The following is a 21,076-nucleotide window of genomic DNA, read 5'->3' on the forward strand; positions in this document are numbered from 1 at the left end:
GGAAGGAGGAGGAGGGAAGGGGGAAGAGGGGAGAGGAGGGAAGGGGGAAGAGGGGGAGGAGGAAGGAGGGAGAGGAGGCAGGAGATGGAGAGAGGGAAGAGGGAGGAGGAGGGAGGAGGGAAGGGGGAAGAGGAGGAAGAAAGGAGGAGGGAAAAGAGGAAGAAAGGAGGAGGAAGGAGGGAGAAGGAACTAGCACGCAGATCTGAGCTGAGCTGCGGGCAGTGGGTCCGCGTCATGCCCAGGAAAAGGGACAAAGCGCCCTTCCCAGGACCCTGAGGGCACTCCTTCCTTCCGGGGCATGCCTGGCGCCACACACACCCCTGGTTCCTAGTTCTCACCTTGGCCCTAGGCCCGTGATCACACCAGGGTCTCACGCCCCCTCCTGTCTCCTCCCTCCCTGCCCCCCACTTTCATGCCACCATTCTTTCTATTCGACACCTCATATTCAGAAAAAGTTCCCAGAGAGCTCTCGGCGCTGACTGCGCCTGGACCGCACCAGGGCCGGGTCACGGACACCTTCTGCCCCCTGCTGCTGCTTCTTGGCCTCCCGAGGCTGCCCCCCACCCCCCCAGCACTGAGCCGTGCGGCAGGGCCATCTCTCACCAGAGCCCGCGGCCTGCGGCGCCAGCGACTTGCACACGTTGATGAGGTAGTGCTCGGTGGCCCCGGTCCGCACCACTGCCTCCCAGTTGTCACTGTACCTCGACAGCGGGGAGAGATCGAAGGAGTTGCCGGCCGCATCCCTGTAGGATGGGAAGAGGCCGCAGTGAGGTCCGCGTTAGCTCATGACATGCTCTCCCCTCCACCCGGGAAAGGCTGGAGTGTTTGAGCTTGCTCCTCGTTCCCGAGTCAAACCTTGCCCAGGGACAGAACCTCACAGGGTCCCGTCTCCACAGCTGAGTTCTGCTCGTCTCTGTAACATCTCCTTCCATTGCTTCACCCACCCCTCCACACTTGAAGGGCCAGGCCACCTTCATCAGTGCCCCCGACACAAGCGGGCTTGGGACAAGGGGCAGGAGGCAGGATCAGGCCCAGGCAGCCCCGGGATGCACTGCTGTCCCCTCCACGTGTGACACGGAGTCATCAGACGTGTGAAGGTCACCTCGCCCTGGCTCCCTTCACAGTGACAGAGGGGACACACTAATCTAATCCTGCACCCAGGTCACTGTTGGCACAGTAAGATCACACCAAGCTGGTCCAAGGCCCAAGGTCCACCACATGCATCTTACTTGAAGGAGCACTCGGTCACGTTGAAGGGCGGGCAGGCGTACTGCGTCCGCCACTCAAACAAGTAGGAGCAGTCTGACGTCTCCTTCAGAAACACCGGCTGCAAAGTGAAGATGGACTGAGAAGGAACGCCAGGCTTTCCTGGGTCCCCGCTTGGGAGTCACGGGGAGAAAATGGCTCCAATGGCCGTGTGTCCACTAACACCTGCACAAGTGGTTTTATGTTCTGATGCATTTTTTTTTCCTAAGTATTATATTCAAAACTAAGTTTCTGAGGGACTTTGGAGGAGAGACCCTGGCGTCACCCCCGCAGCTGGAAGGGCAGGCATGCTCCCTGGGGCTCTATTGGCACTTGCCTACCTTCTGTGTCGTCCGGTCACAGTAGAAGAAGATGGTGGTGGAGCGCTGATACACCTGGTGGCACGTGTCCCCGCCAGTGAAGTTCATTTTCAACAGTCCGTTTTCGTAAGTGAGCTTCTGAGTGAAGAGACCTGTGCAGGAAACACATCCAGCAGGCTTCAGTGCACAAGTCCCAGGCTGTTACAATTATTCTTTTATGACCTGTCACATCATGCACCCTCAACGCTGCATCCTCCTGGACTACCAGCTCCCGGCCACACCTCCCCGCAGGGGAGCTAAAGCCAGGCCTCCTCCCGCCTCAGCAGCTGGGAAGAGTAACCACGGCATGGGGACACACAAGGGCATCACTGTCCCATGGCTCTGACAGAAGAGGGCCAGACTCACTGTCCCATGGCTCCGACAGAAGAGGGCCAGACTCACCAACCATGGCTACTTCAACCTCGTCATTCAAGTTTTGGCCCAGGCGCTGAGATTTGACCAAAGGCTTTGCTTTGTTTATTCTTTTTTTTTTTTTTGGGTCCGGTCGTGGGCCTGAACTCTGGGCCTGGGCGCTGTCCCTCTGCTCTTCAGCTCAAGGCTAGCGCTCTACCACTTGAGCCACAGCGCCACTTCCGGCTTTTTTTCTTTTTTTGCTTATGTGGTGCTGAGAAATCGAACCCAGGGCCTCAGGCATGCAAGGCAAGCGCTCTACCACTGAGCCACCTTCCCAGCCCTGCTTTGTTTATTCTTAAGAGTCCGAGTTGGCCCAGATTCTTAATTCTTCTGCCTCAGCCTCCTCATCACATCTGGCTGCTCTGCTAGATTCATAGCCAAACAATGTACACTGAGCTCAGCCCTAGAAGGTATCACCTCAAACTCCCAATGCTGGACTGCCAGTCGCAGGGTGTCCCTGAGGTGGTACAGAGACAGGCTCCTGAGCCAGAAGCACTCTGCAGCATTCCTCATCTTCAGGTGTATCTGCTAAGGAATGTGTGACCTCAGAGACCTCACTAACGTGTGGCTATTCCTTCCTACTGCACAGCAATGTCACTTCCAAAACAACAACAGCTCAACGTTTTAATCCTGTTCTTTTTCAACTCAGGTGGAAAAGAAAATCAGAGGTACCTGCCACTTTCTGGAAGCCCTGTTGTCCCTGCTTTTCCTGGCAGGAGGAGACCACCTTGGCCCTGTCATGGGTAGTGCAGACGCTGGAGGTCAGCTTCCCGCAGACCCGGAAGTAGTAGGTATACTCGCCGGCGCTCACAATCGTGTCGCGGAGCCCCAGAGGCTTCAGGTTATATAGATTCCCATGCCTGGGGTCCTTCACCTGACAATCGTCTCCTTCAAGAGCACATGCAAAGCAAGGGCAGCTCTATTATACAGACGTTCATACCGCCAAGCAAAGGAGTTCTATGATTTTTAACCAAATGGGAATTAAATCACTTCCAGCTTATTTTATCTTGTTCACATATAACACAAACTGACAGGCAGACAGCTTTGGAGAAAAGCTAGGTACATCACAGATTAAAGGCCAACTTCCGCAAGCAAACCAAGTCTGACCTTTCCAACCCCCCCTTGTTTTTTGTTTTCAAATGGAAAAAGCTAAAAGTCCATCCAACCATGCACACAAGGAAAAAGCCTTTGGTAAATTAGCAAATGTGCTAGAGTAAAAACTCAAGTATAAGAAGCCACCCCCATACAAAGGGCTCTGTGATCTCTCAGGAGCAGGCGCTGTCTCGGGTTTCTCTGGAACATCTTTGCTCCATGCAGTGCGCTGTGTCCCGAGGACAGCCCGGGCTCACCTTCCTCTCTGACCACAGGACAGGCCTCCACCGTTCTCCAGACAAACACGTACTCGCAGTCATCCAGGAGCTGGAATGTGGGTGATCCCTGTCAAGAAAACAACAGCCTCAGTGCTTCCCGTCTACTTATCTTAAAAAGCAGTAATACTCAAAAGGTAAGCACCATTAATAGCCAATCTTTCTCCCCCAGGAGCCAAGCAGATGGTATTTCTGAAACAGCTAAGCCCTGCAGGAAATAGTACATTCTAATCGAACCCCCGCAATGGTCACACACATGAAAACAAAAGCAAGCTCTAGACCATGCAGAAGACTCAAAGGTTACAAGAAAACAGGAGTTGGGCTGGGAAGGTGGCTTAGTGGTAGAGCGCTTGCCTTGCATGCCTGAGGCCCTGGGTTCGATTCCTTAGCACCAAATAAGCAAAAAGAAAAAAGCCGGAAGTGGCGCTGTGGCTCAAGTGGTAGAGTGCTAGCCTTGAGCTAAAGAGCTGAGGGACAGCGCCCAGGCCCAGAGTTCAGGCCCCACAACAGACCCCAAAACAAAACAGGAGTTAACTGGCCACTAGCAGCACTCGCTGTGATTCGAACACGTACCCACGTCTGAGCACATTCAAATATGATCCTGGTGGAATAGCGCTGGTTCCCACACTTGTCACCATTGACGTACAGGATACTCAATGACCCGTTGGCGGCAACCTGTGGACTGATCTGCACAACACCCAGGTTCCAGCTGTTGTCTTCTGACACTAAGCAAGACCCCACTGCACTGCCTGGTAGAAGAGAAGTTTGGGGTGTGGGTGGGTGGGAGAAGGCTGGCCTTGAGTGAACCACCCTCCAACCATCCCACAGAATTAGCTACACTCTCAAGGGCACTCACCACGGCAGCCTGGAATGTAAGGGAGAGGGTTGCAGACACTCAGGTAGAAAGTGCGCTTCTTCCCATCGGCCGATGTGTCCACAGCAGTCCACGGCTTCTGGACTGTGCTTAAGGCACTCAGGTCATACTCATTTCCAGCTTGGTCTGCAACAGAGGAAAACATGCTGGAAAGCCAACTTCTACCCTTCATGGGGACAAGGCTGAGGAGTGGGCGTGCCTCCCTAACTGTGGGCAGGGCCTTTGTCTACAGAGATAAGCCGCTTGTCCCTCTCCACCACCCTTCACAAGGAAGCATCACCACCAAATCTGCAGCGAGCCCAGGGCCCAGGACACTGCTCACTTCCCAGGTAGGGCCCAGGGCCCAGGACTCTGCTTACTTTCCAGGCAGGGCCCAGGACTCTGCTTGCTTCCCAGACAGGGTGCAGGATCCAGGGCCCAGGGCCCAGGACACTGCTCACTTCCCAGGTAGGGCCCAGGGCCCAGGACTCTGCTTACTTTCCAGGCAGGGCCCAGGACTCAGGGCCCAGGACTCTGCTTGCTTCCCAGACAGGGTGCAGGATCCAGGGCCCAGGGCCCAGGACACTGCTCACTTCCCAGGTAGGACCCAGGGCCCACGACTCTGCTGGCTTCCCAGACAGGGTGCAGGATCCAGGATCCAGGGCCCAGGGCCCAGGACACTGCTCACTTCCCAGGCAGGGCTCAGGGTGCTCTCTCAGGTCTTTTCCTACTTTTCAAACATGAGACCCTGATATCTGTATTTGTTTTTTATTCCTTTTGCCCTTTGATTCTCTGTTCTTAAGCAGCACCCTACCCCACACTCTAGCTTAAAACCTATAGCTTAAAACCATTCATTTTATGTCTAAGGTCTTAGAGAAACATCACAATCCTAAACTTGTAAAAACTGTGATGTGTGTCACATGGCCTATAAAATATGTAAATTACATGAACAAAATACACACAAATAAGCATGGCGCCCTCACATTCACACATGTACAATGTGCTGTTACAGCATGCTCATGTTTAACACACAGAGGCACACATGCACAGAGACACACACATACTATACGGACACATACCCACCCCACTCTCAATCGTTTCCTGTCTAATTCCCCGGCCTCACCGGTGACTTGGCAATCCACTAGCGAAGGAACACAGGCCAAGGCAGTTTCAAACTCAAAGTAGGTGTTCCGGATGCCGCGGGCAGAGTCAATGTCCTGGTGCAGGAATTTGGCGGTTCCCGGGTATTTGTCGTCATTGCAAATGAAGCGAATGATGAAAGCAGTGCCTGTGGATGGAACAAGGCCACTCGAGTCACCAGGCAGCCCAGACACGGAGCGCCACCGCCAGCAGGCTCACAGCGGGGACTTCACAACCTCCTTCTACCTGAGGCCCACATCAGTTCAAGGCAAACACCAGAAGACAACTAACTCTCATCGACTACACCAGACACCTGTAAGGGTCAAAGACAAGGACAACGCCGTCCAGAGCTGAGCCGGGGGCAGAGCGGGCAGAGCACACAGGGCTCAGACAGGGACTCTGAGTGGCAGAGACCTGGTGCGGGACAACCAGACCAAGTGGGCAGAGCACGGGAGGTGATGGCAGAGCCGACAGTGCCCACGCCCCTGTGGGGTAATGACCTCTACTCTGGGTGTGACAGTAAGTCCCCAGAGGCTCTGAACTGGCACGTGACGCATCTGATCTAACGTTCAGGAGCATCCCTGCCTGCTGCATACTCACTGTTCTGTAAGAGGAGGACGGGGGCGGGGAGCCCGAAGACAAAGCTGCTAGGGTGAGGTAGGGGCGCAGGGCACAGCGTGCGGGAAGCCACAGCTGTGTGCACGCCCCAGGCCCGTGTTCTGGGCTCTTTTTAAACTGTTTATTTTTAATTGTTACAGAGTAACCACAGTTAGGAAATATATCATTATATTTCAAGAAAATAATATGCAAGGGTTAGAGCAGCGTAACTGGTGTACCTATCACCTCAGATATAAACTGCACATTAGCTCCTTTGAAATGTGTGACTTCTTGCTGTCAACTCCTAATGCACCATATAGAACACGGCTCCTCCCAGGACAGGGGTATGGCTCAAGGGCTTGGCAAGCTCTAGTCCCTGAAACTACCAAAAATAAATAAGCAACAACAAAATACCACTTATTTCTCAGCCAGCCAAGTACAGTGGCTCACAACTAAAATCCCAGCTACTCAGGAAGCAGAGGCTGGGAGGATCATAGTGCAAGGCCAGCCCAGGTGCTAATGTTAGTAAGAAGTGGAAGAGGAGCTGCGCTTGAGGCCCTGAGTTGAAGCCTCAGTACCTGTGTACACACAAAAAAATTCAGGAGCCAGGCGCCGGTGGCTCACGCTTCTAATCCTCGCTACTCAGAGGGCTGAGATCTGAGGATCACGGTTCAAAGCCAGCCCGGGCAAGAAAGTCCATGAGACTCTTATCTCCAATAAACCACCAGAAAAACCAGAAGTGGTGCTGTGGCTCAAGTGGTAAAGCGCTTGCCTTGAGCTGAAGAGCTGAGGGACAGCGCCCAGACCCTGTTAGCTACAGGTGGCAGAACTGCACTCACCTCTGTCATGGGGGGAAGAGCCTTTGTAGGTGAGAGTTAGGAAACCCTCAGTGGACAGCTGGAGACTTTTCTCAAACCCAACTGGCCTGTCTGGCTTCAGGTTCTTCAGGTCTTCTGTCTGGGATTCAGCCTCACAGCCAAAGGCTGGCTTTCCACCAACGGTCCCGCAGGCAGGCACCGTGCCGCAGATGTTGAACTGGCGATCAAAGAGTGGGAATCACGCAAGTGCACTTAAGTCCCATGACTTACCACAGACACATTAATCCAGTACTATTGCTCAATTACAAATGTTCCATGTTTGGGGAACTAAGTTATAGTTAGTGAGAAAGGCAAAAATGTAAGCCCGTCCAAACAGCAGCAATACCCAAAAATTTCCTCTAAGGTTTAATACACCCGTATGTATGTATGTATGTATGTATGTATGTATGCATGCATGCATGTATGCATATATGTATGCTGTGTATCCATCCGAGTATCACAAATATGTATGATATATTGCATTTAGTGCCCACAAGGCCCTAAGTTCCAACTCCAGTGCCAGTACCATAGAGATCAGAAACAGGTTCCCTCTTTCCTTCCAAATTTGCCTGCAAGCTGACAACAGAGCTGGGAGAAGCCCCGGCTATGGCCTGCCATCTTGTGGGCCCCTGGGGAGTACTCAGGGGGCTGAGCCTTGCTGGAGGAGGGAGGTAGCCATCTGACTTCTCTTCTGAGCAACTTCTCCACCTTCGCTAAACACTGTCACTCTCTGCCATCTGAGAACTGTGTGTGCACGTCACATCCTGACACCATGGTTACAGTACAATACAGGACCTCTCAGGTCTGTCCTAGAATGGCCTCTGTAGGGCTGTGATCACCCTTGATAGCCCCTTCCCTATACGTTCCCAAAACCTGTGCCTCTCACTCGTCCTGCAGGCAGATAATTCTCCCTGGCTATCAGCTGCTCATCAGCCATCTGGTATAAACCCAACTTTACAGCACTGTAAAGCTAACACTCAGGTGATTTAAGCACCTCATACAAACACGCTGGAGCACAGGGTAGGAGGACAAAAGACAGCTGAGGGGCTAACCCTGCCCAGTTTTCCTGGCGGGAGACTGCCATCCGCCGTCTGCCTGTGGGGCTTCAAACACAGCCCTCCTCTGCGACGAATTACTCTACAATGTTCTCATTGCCAACTGCCTGTTCTTAACACTTACTCCATTGTTTTAATTCAAACACTGCTATAAGAAAGTCACAATCAAGATGCTGTAAAGTCTTCTCAGGACTAGAGATGCCATGTGCCTCAAGGGGTAGAGCACTTGTCTATCTATAAAGTAGAAGGCCTGCAGCTACCAGTTTCTTCCAGACTAGTCTTGAGCCTCAATCTTCTCAATTTCAGTCTCACAAGCAGCTAGGATCACCAGCTGAGTCACCAGTTCTCTGCCCAGGTAGTCTTCCTTTTACAAGGTGAGCTAATCACCGGTTTCTCCTGACTAGTTAGTGGTCTCAACTTCAGTGGGTCGCACAACCACTTGAGGCGCCTGTTAAATCAGACTGCTGGTCTAGCTCAGAGCTGCTGACTCCTCAAGTATGGAGCTAGCCCAGGTATCTGTATTTCTAACAAGCCCAAGTCAGGGCCTTCAACCTTGCTCTGGGGACACAGAGCCGCAGGTCAGGAAGAATGACTGCCCCACACCTGAACTGTGCCAGGTGCTACAGTGGTAGAAGGGTGACGCTGTGAATCGCTGTGAACCCCTCTGCATGTCAGTTGCTCAGTGACTCTGTAAGACAGCCTCTCCCCCCCTCCCGCACCTCCCCCACCAGCTACAAGAAACCCAATGTGCTCTCCCTGATTCAAACCCAAGTAGAAATATGAATCACTCTCACCACAAAGGTCTTCCCAATGCCCGAGACCACATATCCTTGGGAACTGTTGAGTGGGTTAAGATTAAACACGAATCCACTGTTGGGGTCCCTTATAGAACAAGCCTGTAGGAAACAGAAGCACAGTAAGACCGTGGCGCCTCCAGAAACCTTTTGTGCGCAAGTAGAGCTGCACCTCCACGCACCTGAAAAGCCGCTGTCAGGCTGCGGTATCGCACAAATGGTAGAGCATCCCAGTTCACCTCCCAGTACCACGAGAAAAACAATGTGAGAGTCCACGCCCCCAAACTGCTCACACATAGCTGCTTCCTTGCATCCAAGTGTGACAAGGACTCAGGTGTGTTAAAACACAAGCAAAGGCTCTCAAGCTACCACATTACTGCAATAAGAAAACTATTACTAAGGAGAAAAGTACAGATCTGGAAATAATTTCTCTTTGGAAAAAAAAAAAAAGAAAGAAAAAGAAACGCTGAACGCCAGTGGCTCACACCTGTCATCTAGCTACTCAGGAGGCTGAGATCTGAGGATCACAGTTCAAAGCCAGCCGGGGCAGAAAAGTCTGTGAGACTCTTATCTCCAATAAACCACCAGAAAACTGGAAGTGGTGCTGTGGCTCAAGTGCACTTGCCTTGAGCTGAAGAGCTCAGGGAGAGTGCTCGAGCCCAGAGTTCAGGCCCCATGACTGACAAAAGAGAAAGAGAGGGAGAGAGGGAGATGGAGAGAGGGAGAGAGGGAGAAAGAGGGAGAGGGAGAGAGGGAGAGAAAGAGGGAGAGGGAGAAAAAACATCTTAAGAAGCCTCACATTCTGTTCTCTGCCTCGATTATTCACATGAAGATGTTGACCGGAGTATCATCTGATAACTCGAGGCCTCCTCTCCTCAGGCCTCCTGTGTCTACCAAGTACAGGGTACACAGGGCAGCACTAACAGCCCCAGATGCTCCAAACCTGGACCGGGTACTTGCTCTCCAACCAGCCAGTACCCTGAACCATCCATGCGCATTTGCCCTGTCTCTGCTATAAGACTCTAGCCTGGTAGAAAGATCTAAAAGGTAGGGATGGAAGCATGTCCTACCGCACCAAAAACTACAGCACCACAAAGACAACTCACTGCCCTGCAGTCGCAGAGAACACAGCAGAGCAGCTCCCTGTCACTGCAGGAGAGCACGCAGGCGTGAGGCCCAGACAGCCCCAAAGGACGGAACAGTGATTTATGGAAGAACAAGGCCAGAAAATATGCCTGGAAGCAGAGTATTGGACCTTCAGGCAGCTGCTGCCACCGTTGGGGAGGGAGATGCCGTTGACACCTGGCTGAGAAGGCAGGAACAGGGGCAGGTAAGAGACGGGCCTGCGGGGAAACTTCGCGACAACACTCACACACCTGGTCTGTGTCTGTAATCATCTGGATGGGGCAGGCAGCCTCCGTGTTCCACAGGAAACTGACCACGCACTCCCAGTTGAAAGTGAATATGGGGTGGGTGTTCTGAAAGGGAAGTGCAGAAGAACAATCTAAGCAACCCAAGTCCAGTTCAGAGACAACAGTGGCTGAGGTCTACCACATGACCAGCTGTGATGACCCCTACACCTTCTAACACACCCACTTAGGGCTTACCTATCTCACAACTATTCAAAACACACGACCTGAATATGAACCTGGTAAAAATGGGACTGAGTTAAGGATGATTACTAATGTTCTGAACATGGATTCCAGTGATGAACACAAAACACTGATGATGTGTTTAATACATTCCTGACAACCCCAACATGGCTAAATGCTCAATCTGTCCTATACATTCTGACTCAAAAACAAAAGGCCTGGGCACCAATCCCACCCATCCAGGCAGTGTCCTACCAGGCTTCCTCGGCCACAGACAAGATGGATCCGGGTGCTGTAGGTGGTCAGCTGACCATCGCTGGTGGTGCAGGCCGAGCCATTTACGTACTCCAAGAGAAGGCTGCCGCTCTCTTCCACCACAGGGCCTGTCTTTGCAACTCCCAAGTTACTGATGGACACAACTTCAGTCAAGGAGCCCTGCAACACAGTGTGTTAGGCTTGCCTGGAAACAGCTGACATCACCGCTAAGAGATTCTATTTGTTATTCATGGTAATTACAGCCGGTGACATCACTGCCAACAAGAGTTATGGAATCCCAAACCACTGCTTCTAGGGGACCCATGCAACACACAATCACCCACCTCATTCACAGAAGGATTGCTCATGGTTCTGACCAAGAGAGGTAAAAAAATAATAGTTAAAAAAAAATCAGGAAGTGGCGCTGTGGCTCAAGAGGTAGAGTGCTCCCCTTGAGCTGAAGAGCGCAGGGACAGCACCCAAGCCCAGAGTTCAAGCCCCACGACCAACCAAAAAAAAAAAAAAATAGGGCTGGGAAGGTGGCTTAGTGGTAGAGCGCTTGCCTTGCATGCATGAGGCCCTGGGTTCAATTCCTCAGCACCACATAAGCAGAAAAAGCCAGAAGTGGCGCTGTGGCTCAAGTGGTAGAGTGCTCACCTTGAGCTGAAGAGCTCAAGGGCAGTGCCCAGGCCCAGAGTTCAAGCCGAGGACCGGCAAAAATAATAATAATAATAACAACAACAACAAAAATTTTAAATCAAAAGTGGACATATTCTTAGGAGAGGAAAACAAGGGTGCAATGCCTACATGCATCTGATTATATAAAATAGCATTTATCAAAATGAACTCCAGGAAATAAAAATGAAGTTTTTTCTTTGTTGCTGCTTTTTTTCTTTTTGTCTTGCCTGTTCACGTATCTGTCTTTGGGAAGGTAAGGCTGGGGGCACAGAAATGGAGGGACAAAGGCTAAACAAATGCAGCAGTGATATGCACTGGACACTATGTTGAAAATGAAATATACAACTTGTGGGTGGGGATAGGAGGGAAAAACAGGGAGGGGAGAAAGGGGGGACACTGCCCAAAAAGAAATGCACTCTTTACCTGACTTACGTAACTAACCCCTCTGTGTATCACCTTTATAGGAACAACAAACAAAGACAATAAAAAATTCAAAACCCAAAATTTTAAATTCCTGTGTTATACAACTCAGTGATGGGCAGACACTCTCAGACAGTCCCACATTAGCACCAGCTGTGCTGAAATTGTAGGATCTGCTAAGTTTCCTTGCTGCTCGTTTTGTGAAAATCTGCCTTACCTCGGGGAAAAAAAAAAGTGCCCAAAAAGCAAGGTAAGAGTTATGGCAAATCTCTCAAGCCAAAAAGACCATGTAACACATTTCAGTAATAAAGGTTCAGATATGTACAATCACGGTATGTATTTGGCAGATGTTGACTGCTTTGTAGGAAAACTGAATTAGGCATCTGCTATATTTGAGATAAGCAACAGCAAGAACCAAGATCTAGGTTTGGTAAGCAGTAGTAATTGTGTGCTACAGTGATTCTGTGTCCATAATGTAGCCAACTTCATGCAGCTCAGGTGATGACTGATCAGACACACATAGGGTACAGGTAAATTTGAATAATTCAGAATTCTGAGTTTATCATCCTGAGCATTCATGGTTTTTCCTCAATAGCTATCTCCTATCCACAGACATCAATGGTATAGTGTATGACACAGCTCATGTAACTTACAGTCTAGTCTGGTAGTTACATCCTATGAAGTTATCACTAGCGTTTTACAGATACTGAACCAGTGCTCCTAAACAAACTATGTAATACGTACACAGAGCTCATGTAAATCAGTCTTAAATCCTGAAAACAACGCATGCTAATAGATTCCATCTTCTTTATTTTATAAAAGGGAAAATGAGGCTGAGAAATGACTTCCCTGAGGCTGTGCCACCAATAGGTGCCAGAACTTTGGACTCAGACCCTACTCCAACTGACCCCAGAGAGCTGGAGCTTCTTGATGTGCCCACCCCACCCCACCCTCGGGTCATTTCTGTATGAGGCAGAGCTTCATCTGATTCCAGTTCAACTAGGTATGTGCATCCTGGCCACTTATGGTTTTCAACAGCAGAAAATGTCAAAGCAAGAATAACTATGAAAGCCTGTATGTGTACTGATTTAGAGTCTACAGGAGTTAGTGTCAGCACTGAATGAGAATGGCTGCACCATGACATGCATAGGTGGACGCTCACATGGAGAACTCAGTCCAGAGCCACCAGAGTGTGCCATTCGCGTGTGTCAAGACATAAGACATTCCTGGCACCCATTTTTAAGAAGCCAACTCTGGAGCACACGTGCATTTTTAAGATTCACCATGATCTGGCACCATAAGGACACAGGCAAAGTTCAGATGATGAGATGCACATAGCTCAGCACTCCAGACGACATTAACACTCAAAGGCAGCTCATCCACAGTACCTCTTCCTACCCACTCTTCCCTAGTAACCACAAGAGCTTTGGAAAGCAAAAACTTTTCTACCACCATGTGCCACATCAGATAAACTTGGGCTAAGGTAATTACTGAGAACTCCTTCTTCTTTACTTAAGTGGCTGACACAGTGGTATTTCCTTCCATCCTAAATCTGAACAGACTCCAGTGTGATACACAGCTGCATTGGCCTGATGTATGTGCCCAGAGGCCCCAAGCTCACAGGGTCACACACCACCCACAAAGCCACGTGTCTGGCAGGAAGGAGAGATAAACGCTGAGCAGACTCACCTGATCGTTTTCGTACTTCATCTGGCAAGCTGACGCATATCGGTCACAGCCCCGGACAGGATTGAGGGGCCGACACACGTTGATGTAATACTTCCTCCATGTGACATGTTCCCGGGCGTTGTCCATGGCATACCAGTTCCCTCCATGGCTGCCTTCAGATTTCACGAGACTAAAATTTCAAAGCAGAATATGCTTTTAACTTTTCATACTGGTAACCAGTAAAGAAATAAAGGCACCAAGGTAGGAAACATCACAGAAGTGCTCAGGACACTGGCCCTTCACACACCCTCCCACCTTGCAGCAAGCCATGGTTTTAATGAAGGTACAGACAAAGACTCATCATGGTAAAGAACAGTTGCTATCACAAACACTGCCACACAGGCCTGTGATGCCCTCTCTGTCCACCTCTCCATCCTGACCCAGCTCTCCCAGCACCAATGCAACCCCCATCAATATCAAGCACATGCCCACCACATCGCACCAAGGACCAGGACCGGCTGACTTTGCTCACCTGGAGAGATCATATTGCTCCATAGTGGATGGGTCAGTCACCACACACTCCAGGGGCTCCTCCGGGCAGGCATAACTGGTATACCACCGGAAGTTGTAGGTAGAGTTATCCTCTTCCTAAGTTTGACAAGGAAGAAACAGGAACAAGTGGAGCTAGTTAGTCTGCATCCAGAGTGTCCCTCAGAGGCCCACATAGTAAAGTCTTGGTCTCCCTCTCAGTGCCACTGGGACAGGGTGGAGCCTTTAGGAGATGGAGCAGAGGTGAGAGGTCTTTAAGTCACTGGAGATGTGTTCCAGAGCCAAGTGAGACCCAAGCCTCTCCCCGGCTCTCTGCTGCCCTTCCTGGCCATGAAGGGAAAGTTCTCCACCATCACGTGCTGCCCTGCTGTGCTGCCTCTCCAGAGCCAATCACGGAATGAAGCCGCCAACACAGAGGCAAATCAACCTTCTGTAAGCATTGATTACCTCAAGCAGAGGTGTTATATATAAAATAGTGGCAGAGAGCTGGCTAACACAGAGCAGAGAAAAAAGGAAACTGCTAAAAAAAAAAAAAGAAAGAAAAGAAACAGCATCCAAGCCAGGCGCCAGTGGCTCACGTCTATAATCCTAGCTACTCAGGAGGCTGAGATCTGAGAATCACGGTTCAAAGCCAGCCCGGGCAGGAAAGTCTGTGAGACTCTTATCTCCAATAAACCACTAGAAAAACCGGAAGTGGCGCTGTGGCTCAAGCGGTAGAGCACTCGCCTTGAGCTGAAGAGCTCAGGGACAGCGCCCAAGCCCAGAGTTCAAGCCCCATGACCGACCAAAAAAAAAAAAAAAAGAAAAAGAAAAAGAAACAGCATTCAAAAAGGAACAAAGACATCATGTTAGATGAGAATTGCCTGACAGGAGGTTTACTCTCTCCATTTCCTCTCACTGTACTGAAAACGAATTCAGATGGCAATGTGGTCTTGATTAGGTGAAAATAGAAGATAATTTTCTATGCTTTTATTTTGCAGCCAGTATCAACAGGTCTGTGGACTCCACAGAGGTGTACAGCCCTTCAAATAACAGCGTAACAGTAACAAATGAGCACTGCACATACACCCCGGAAAAACTAAGTGGAATAAGTAAGGTAATGATTTGTCCCCTCACCAACAAAAAAACAAAAAACAATCAGACTAAGCATAGCTCTGCTTCTAAATAAGGGTTCCACACCAAGCCCGTCTACGCCCGGGTGAAACCGTGCTGTCCCATCCCTACCTGATATTCGGGAAAGCCCACTCCAGCATCGCGGTCACAAAGGAAAGTGATGAGCGTGGCTCTCGGTGTGTGCTTTTCGTTGTTATAGGGGGTGCCATCCCTGTAGTTCAACTGGATCATCCCATCATAGTACGAAAGCTTCGCATTGCTCAGCCCCAAGTTCCAAGATTTCCTATCACTGAAATATCACACAGCGGTCTCTCAGGAAACCCCCAGTGCGAAGCTCTCCAAGGATGCATGTGGCGAGAAGCGCCACTAAGTTGGGGGGTCATGGGGATGCACCCATAAATGGCCAAGACCTGGGCTACAGCCCATAGGGATCCCATAGAAAGATCTCTAACTGCAGGGGAAGAGGGCTTTCTGCACTCGCCGCCAGGACCCAAACCTTCTCCCCACACTGCTGGCTTCACAAACGACTCACTTTTATTAACCTGATGCTATACAGCTGAACAAATACATGAACACTCAAGAACTGAAAAGCACAAAACACGGAAGTGGAGAACCCTGACCACTCCCTCGCTCTCGAGCACATGGTTTGCTTCTTCTCCAGGAAGTTAAGCTCCTGGCATCCTGAAATTTTCTAGCTATGTCTTTTCAGTGTTAGCCATGATGTTAGGAGAGAACATAGCTACCCCTGAATGAAATACATGGGAGCACATGCTGAAGACCAAACTCACAGTGAGAAGTCACTTGCCTTTTGGCCACCTGGCAGGCCCCAGAGTCTGCCTGACATGACTCCTCAGACACCGCACCACAAACATTTATATAGAAGTCGTATTTCTCTGTGTCAACTCTGTAGGCACCATTTTTCTTTGTGAGAGGTGACAAATCAAAAGAAAACCCTAAGAATAAAAATAACACAAGAATATAAGGCCAGTCAAAACTCAGTCAATTCTTCCTAGGGCAGGAGACACTGAAAGGGAAGAAGTCGACACTCCCTCCCACCCCCCACCTCCCGCCCACGGGGGCAGCGACTAGCATTTCCCCTGAAGAGGGAGTCAACACCACAGTCCTGTATTCTACTCCATTAACCTGCAGCCCTACTCAAAACCCCATAAACTTCCCATACGTGTAAGTCAGATAAGCACTGTCCAACAGCCTTCTTGTAAAGGCTAAGTACGTTTCTGGGCTAAGGGCCAGAGCCTTTCAAGCATGAGTCAAACCCTTGGGTAGTGTTCTGGCATATCCAATCACACATGCATTGAAAATGGGATCTTTAATAGATCTTTAATAAACACTAGGTGTTTGGAATTAACAGCATTATCTACCTCACTAAGGCACTCACAGAAAGCGTTTAGGGAAAAAACCCTCTGTTGATCTAAGGCACTGCAGAGGCACTACACACACACCCACCTGCCTGGGCATCCACAACCGTGCAGTTCTCGCCTTCTGTCTTCGACCGTACACAGGCAGCAGCGGTGTACCACTCGAACTCGTAAAAGCAACCACTATCCTCCGAAGTCCTCAACACTGGAGCACTTTCTAGATCACCTGCAGATGAGGGGGAAAAAAACCAGTCACTAATCTGTTCTGAAAAACCTTCCCTTCCTCTTGCTCTGTTACATTCATCCACTTGAGGATGGCTGGAAGGGGGTGTGACACACGGAGGGTCATTCAGGCGACAGGAGGCGCCTGAGCGCCTGGATTCATAGGCAGAAGGCAGCTGGAGGCTGCCAGCATCGGGGGTGGGGGGGTAGAGCATTTAATAGGCACCAAGTACCAATTTGGAAAGACAAGTTGTAGAGATACATAATGGTGGTGGGTGCAAAAGAAAGGGAATGATGTACTTAAAGTCACCAAACTACACTTGAATATGATGATTAGGATGGCAAATTTCTGTAATAAATACTTTCCCACAGTTTTAAAAAGTGATTAAAATGGTAAATGTTATGCTCTGTATACTTAACCACAATACAACGAACAAGTAAAAATAGTCCCAACCTTTGGCTTCTCCCACAGCTGGGAATGTATTTAAAGGAAATAGTTGAGTGGGAAGTGGAGAGAGGATATGCAGTTAGAATTCCCAATCCTGGAAACGTTACCAATCCAACAATAGGGAAAACATTTAAACACAGTACAGCTATACCATGTCAACAAGAAAATCCCTAACAACTAGAAATAGAACTGTGAAGCACAGTGCTCATGAAGCATAACATTACAAGGAGTATTAAAATGAGAGAATGAAAGCGAGACCATGACCCAGTAGAAACAAGAATACTCCTAAAGAAAGGTGAAAGCACGCACAGAGGTAAAACCAGGGATCGTATTTTTTTTAAATCTATGAATACTACATAATGCTTTTTTCTACTGTGATCCTGGGGAAATTGTGTTTTCTGCAAAATGGGTCTCTTCCTCCACACAGCTATTTTCATGTAATACTGGACATAAACTCTCTTGACAAACAGTAATTTACAATAGTATTGGTTGTTTACATTCTTGATTTCTCTGTTAAAACTCCAGATATCAAAACAAACAAATTGAGGGTGGTGTTTTGTTTTCTGTTGTTTTTATTTCCTTATTTGGGATTTAAAGCATGACATTCCCAGGTACCAATTAAAGTTTAATAGTCGGAGCTTGTGCTGCTAAATACTTTTCTGAGGCTAATTCGTGCTTCACGCCTAGTTTACAGTCTGGAGTCTACAGATCTTGAGAAAGCAGTTTACTTTGTGTCACCAGATATTAGAAAATATTTCTGTAGTCGAATAAATGTGTAAACAGATGTTAAAGGCCAAATCAAAAACACAATCTATGATTTCCCTGCGCTACTGATTCTGTATCAGTCCTAAGAACAGAACACCGTGTGTGAGATACGCGACTTTGCTTGGTAAAGCATAACTCCCTGTTGATTCCATATGGCTTCTCCATCTGTGGGCACAAGTCCAACTGACCTGCCTCTAGAGCCTGAAGTGCTGCGCCCTGCTGCTCCCTATGCACTCATCTCTGTGTGGATGCGTGGGGGGCTGAGAAATAGGAAGGAGCAGTGACCTCGTGTGCCTGGCGGGAGTCACCGTCACACGGCGTTCTTCTGTAACGTTTACCTGGCTTGCACACAAGCGTGATGTTGGTTGTTATTTTTTTGCCATCAGCACACTCATCACCATCTGAATAAGAGAGCCGCATGTTTCCTTTCTCTTTTGTAGGAGAAGAGACAAATTTTCCCAGGTTTTTACTTCCAGTCTTATCTGGAAAAAGCAACAAAGTGGGGAGGGGGCATGGGTGGTGGAAGACACGGAGGGAAAACTCATCATGACATGAACAAAGAACTACAAATGAGACAAAACCCAGCAGGTGCATCATGGCTCCTTCTCCTGCCCACCTAACCTGGCTGTGACAGAAGCAGTTTTCCTTGGGTAGTTAACAGTGACATAAGAACTCCAAGGACATATGAGACCTATCTCTGGGCCTTGGCCAACATCAGGTGGGCCTGGTCAACCTTAGGGGAGCACAGCAAAGGTTGGGTTTTGTTCTTGATGAAGCAGAAACTTACTAAACCTGTCTGATGATCCACACAGATGGCCACTGAATTCTTGATTCAGTTGCTTTCCAAATTCCCTTCTTAACACGTGCCATGCTGGTACCTGCTTTTAAAGAATGTACCACTGGTTCTAAACAGAGGTAATTCCTCAAACCCATCAAGGCCTCATAATTCTTTCTCAAATGTTTCTAGTAGATTCTCACCACCTGGCATCTTCAGGGTGATGAATGACAAAGCCACTGACCCTCTCTCAGCCTGAGCTGCCTCTATGTCACAGCTACAGGACCAAAACAATGGCACAGCTTCTGCTAAAAGCTAACTTTACACAGGCACTGGCCACCGGTCGTGTGTCTTCCAGCATGGTTCTTTCTGTCCCCAGTTATGGCTGCGGCCAACATCAGGTGGCCCTGGTCAACCTTAGGATCACAGACGATAACAGCAGCCATGGACAATTTGTGCGAATCCAGAAAAAGGAGGCCCAGAACCACAGGAGGCTCCCTAAGTCACTCCACAGAGAAGGCGGACTCCACCCTCCCCTGCCTTGGGGACAGGGTCATTCCCGCCTGCCTCCGGCTACAACTCACCCACGGCGCACACTGCCGCATCCTCGGGACAGCTTCTGGCCTTGCCCTCCTGCAGCACTCGGTGACAGACATTAATGAAAAAATACTTCTTTTCTGTTTCTGTCTGGCTTCCATCCACAGCCTCCCAGTTCTGCTCTGATTCTGTAACCAGAAATAGAAGTTCTTTAACAATGAGTTCTTTCCCTGTGGGTCACACTATAAGTGGTGACCGAGCCAAAGATCCTGAGCCCTCGACCAGGAAATCCTGGCACCCGAGTTTCTGAAAAGGCCTAAAGACAGAGTGACAAAGTCCCAGCTTCTTCACTGAGGGCGACCGGAACCAGCCCTGCCCTGACAGACTTACTATGTGTCCCAGATCCCACAGCATGAAATCAGAGACCGAAAGCCACATCAGAAAGCCAGTCCCTGTCTTAACACCAAGCCAGTGGCTCAAGGCACAGAGCTTCAGGTCCAGCCAAGGCTTGTGCTGAGAAACCTATGGCTTCTTAGGCACATGCCAGCTGTGAGCAAAACACAGGCTTAGAGCCACAGAAGGTAAGCAGGGCATGTATGGCAGAAGGCTAAGGCCCACTGGAGAGAACAGATACTCATCGGTATCAAGAGAATATATACCATAGGCTAAGGACATGCAGGGACGACAAGCAAGGGATGATACAAAAGCACAAGTGTCATCCTACAAACAGGCATGGGTGGCCAGACTGGAACCGTGTGTAAGGGAAGACACGGAGATCTAAAGGCACATTCTTATTGAATCATGTTTGCAGGCAGGGCATGCAGACGGCAAAAACCCGCAGCTGGCCAGTGCTGACCCAGTGAGAACTACACAGCTACTCCATGCTGAAAGCCTGAAGAAATGCCACAGGACAGTGTGGGCACCAATAGCTTCCCCTAAGTTTCTAAACACAAAGCATAAGAAATGATACCCAGTAAGTCCAGGAAGTTCTCATTAAACTCTAAGATGGGCCATGGTAACTCAATCAGAAAATGACAATGTGCGTCTCAGTACACCTCTCAGTTCAGTGTTCCTTCCAATGTGTATTGTCATAAGAGAGCAGAGAAAAAGGGCCATGACACAATTAGATGCCATCTATAACCAGTGACAGTACTAAACTACTCAGGGGCAGCTGTCCTATGAACACGGGGCAAGGTGCACGTAAGGGTGTAATATGATACCTGAGTGGCGGGCCAGCACAGACAGGTCATAGCGCTTCTTCCCGTCACTGGCACCGCAGAGGAGGTCTTCCTTCTCTTTGACACAGGCGTACTTCGTGTCCCACGTGAAGAAGTAGGTGCAGTCTACCTCCCCTGTGAATACAGGTCCTCCTCTCCCTTCATTACCTGAACAATGTGAGAGGAAAAGAACTTGTGCATGACCCAAACCAACAGAAGGGCTGAGAAGCAAGGAAAGAAACCAATACCAGGCCCAATGCCATGTGTCCAGTGAACATTCATGCCTAGAGACATAGGATCGGGGATTAGAGTGGCGATCATCAAGCTCCAGACATGCACACATAGCCCTGGCTGGAAGCCTACATCCCTTTCATCTTGGTAAAGCAGCACCATGCCGGCCTCACAGAAAGCTGTTTACAATGCACCAAAGAGATGCTAAGAGAACAAGAGGCACGTGGCCAACAGCAACCTCTGCTGCTCCAGACTGCAAGAAAAGAGGCTCGACAAGGTCTCTGAGTGAGACTGGAGGTCCAGTTCCCAGAGTGTCCTGGACTGATGAAATGATTGTGAATAAGACCAAGTTTCCCGGGGCTCAGGCCTTCAACAGTGGTGACAAGACAGAGCTCTCCTACAGCAGTTCCAGCTGAATTGTAATAGAATGTTATACCAAACCTGCCAGGCCACAGACACGGCTGTGTCCCAACCAGTACACGGGGCTGTAATGTCCCTGGTCACCGGGATCAACAGCTACTCCTCCAGCACCACCCACAGACTCCCCAC

At 49.5% G+C, this 21,076-nt stretch overlaps 1 protein-coding gene across 1 annotated transcript in view; it reads right to left on the minus strand.

The window, feature by feature from the left end:
• Positions 1-21,076, minus strand: part of Igf2r (insulin like growth factor 2 receptor) — an 87,700-nt gene that overhangs the window by 23,969 nt on the left and 42,655 nt on the right. The window contains exons 11-30 of the mRNA XM_042689755.1: positions 20,300-20,464; positions 19,127-19,267; positions 18,106-18,249; positions 16,421-16,558; positions 15,762-15,909; positions 15,068-15,245; positions 13,827-13,942; positions 13,316-13,484; positions 10,529-10,708; positions 10,058-10,159; positions 8,682-8,783; positions 6,815-7,010; positions 5,362-5,526; positions 4,242-4,385; positions 3,959-4,134; positions 3,368-3,455; positions 2,691-2,906; positions 1,587-1,717; positions 1,230-1,327; positions 604-743 (exon numbers count right to left, since the gene is read on the minus strand). Coding sequence (XP_042545689.1) covers positions 604-743; positions 1,230-1,327; positions 1,587-1,717; positions 2,691-2,906; positions 3,368-3,455; positions 3,959-4,134; positions 4,242-4,385; positions 5,362-5,526; positions 6,815-7,010; positions 8,682-8,783; positions 10,058-10,159; positions 10,529-10,708; positions 13,316-13,484; positions 13,827-13,942; positions 15,068-15,245; positions 15,762-15,909; positions 16,421-16,558; positions 18,106-18,249; positions 19,127-19,267; positions 20,300-20,464 — 2,937 coding nt within the window. The remainder of the gene's footprint in view (positions 1-603; positions 744-1,229; positions 1,328-1,586; positions 1,718-2,690; positions 2,907-3,367; positions 3,456-3,958; positions 4,135-4,241; positions 4,386-5,361; positions 5,527-6,814; positions 7,011-8,681; positions 8,784-10,057; positions 10,160-10,528; positions 10,709-13,315; positions 13,485-13,826; positions 13,943-15,067; positions 15,246-15,761; positions 15,910-16,420; positions 16,559-18,105; positions 18,250-19,126; positions 19,268-20,299; positions 20,465-21,076) is intronic.

Source organism: Dipodomys spectabilis, unplaced genomic scaffold (assembly GCF_019054845.1).
Source record: "Dipodomys spectabilis isolate Male_0828 unplaced genomic scaffold, ASM1905484v1 ptg000126l, whole genome shotgun sequence".
Classification (NCBI taxonomy): domain Eukaryota; kingdom Metazoa; phylum Chordata; class Mammalia; order Rodentia; family Heteromyidae; genus Dipodomys; species Dipodomys spectabilis.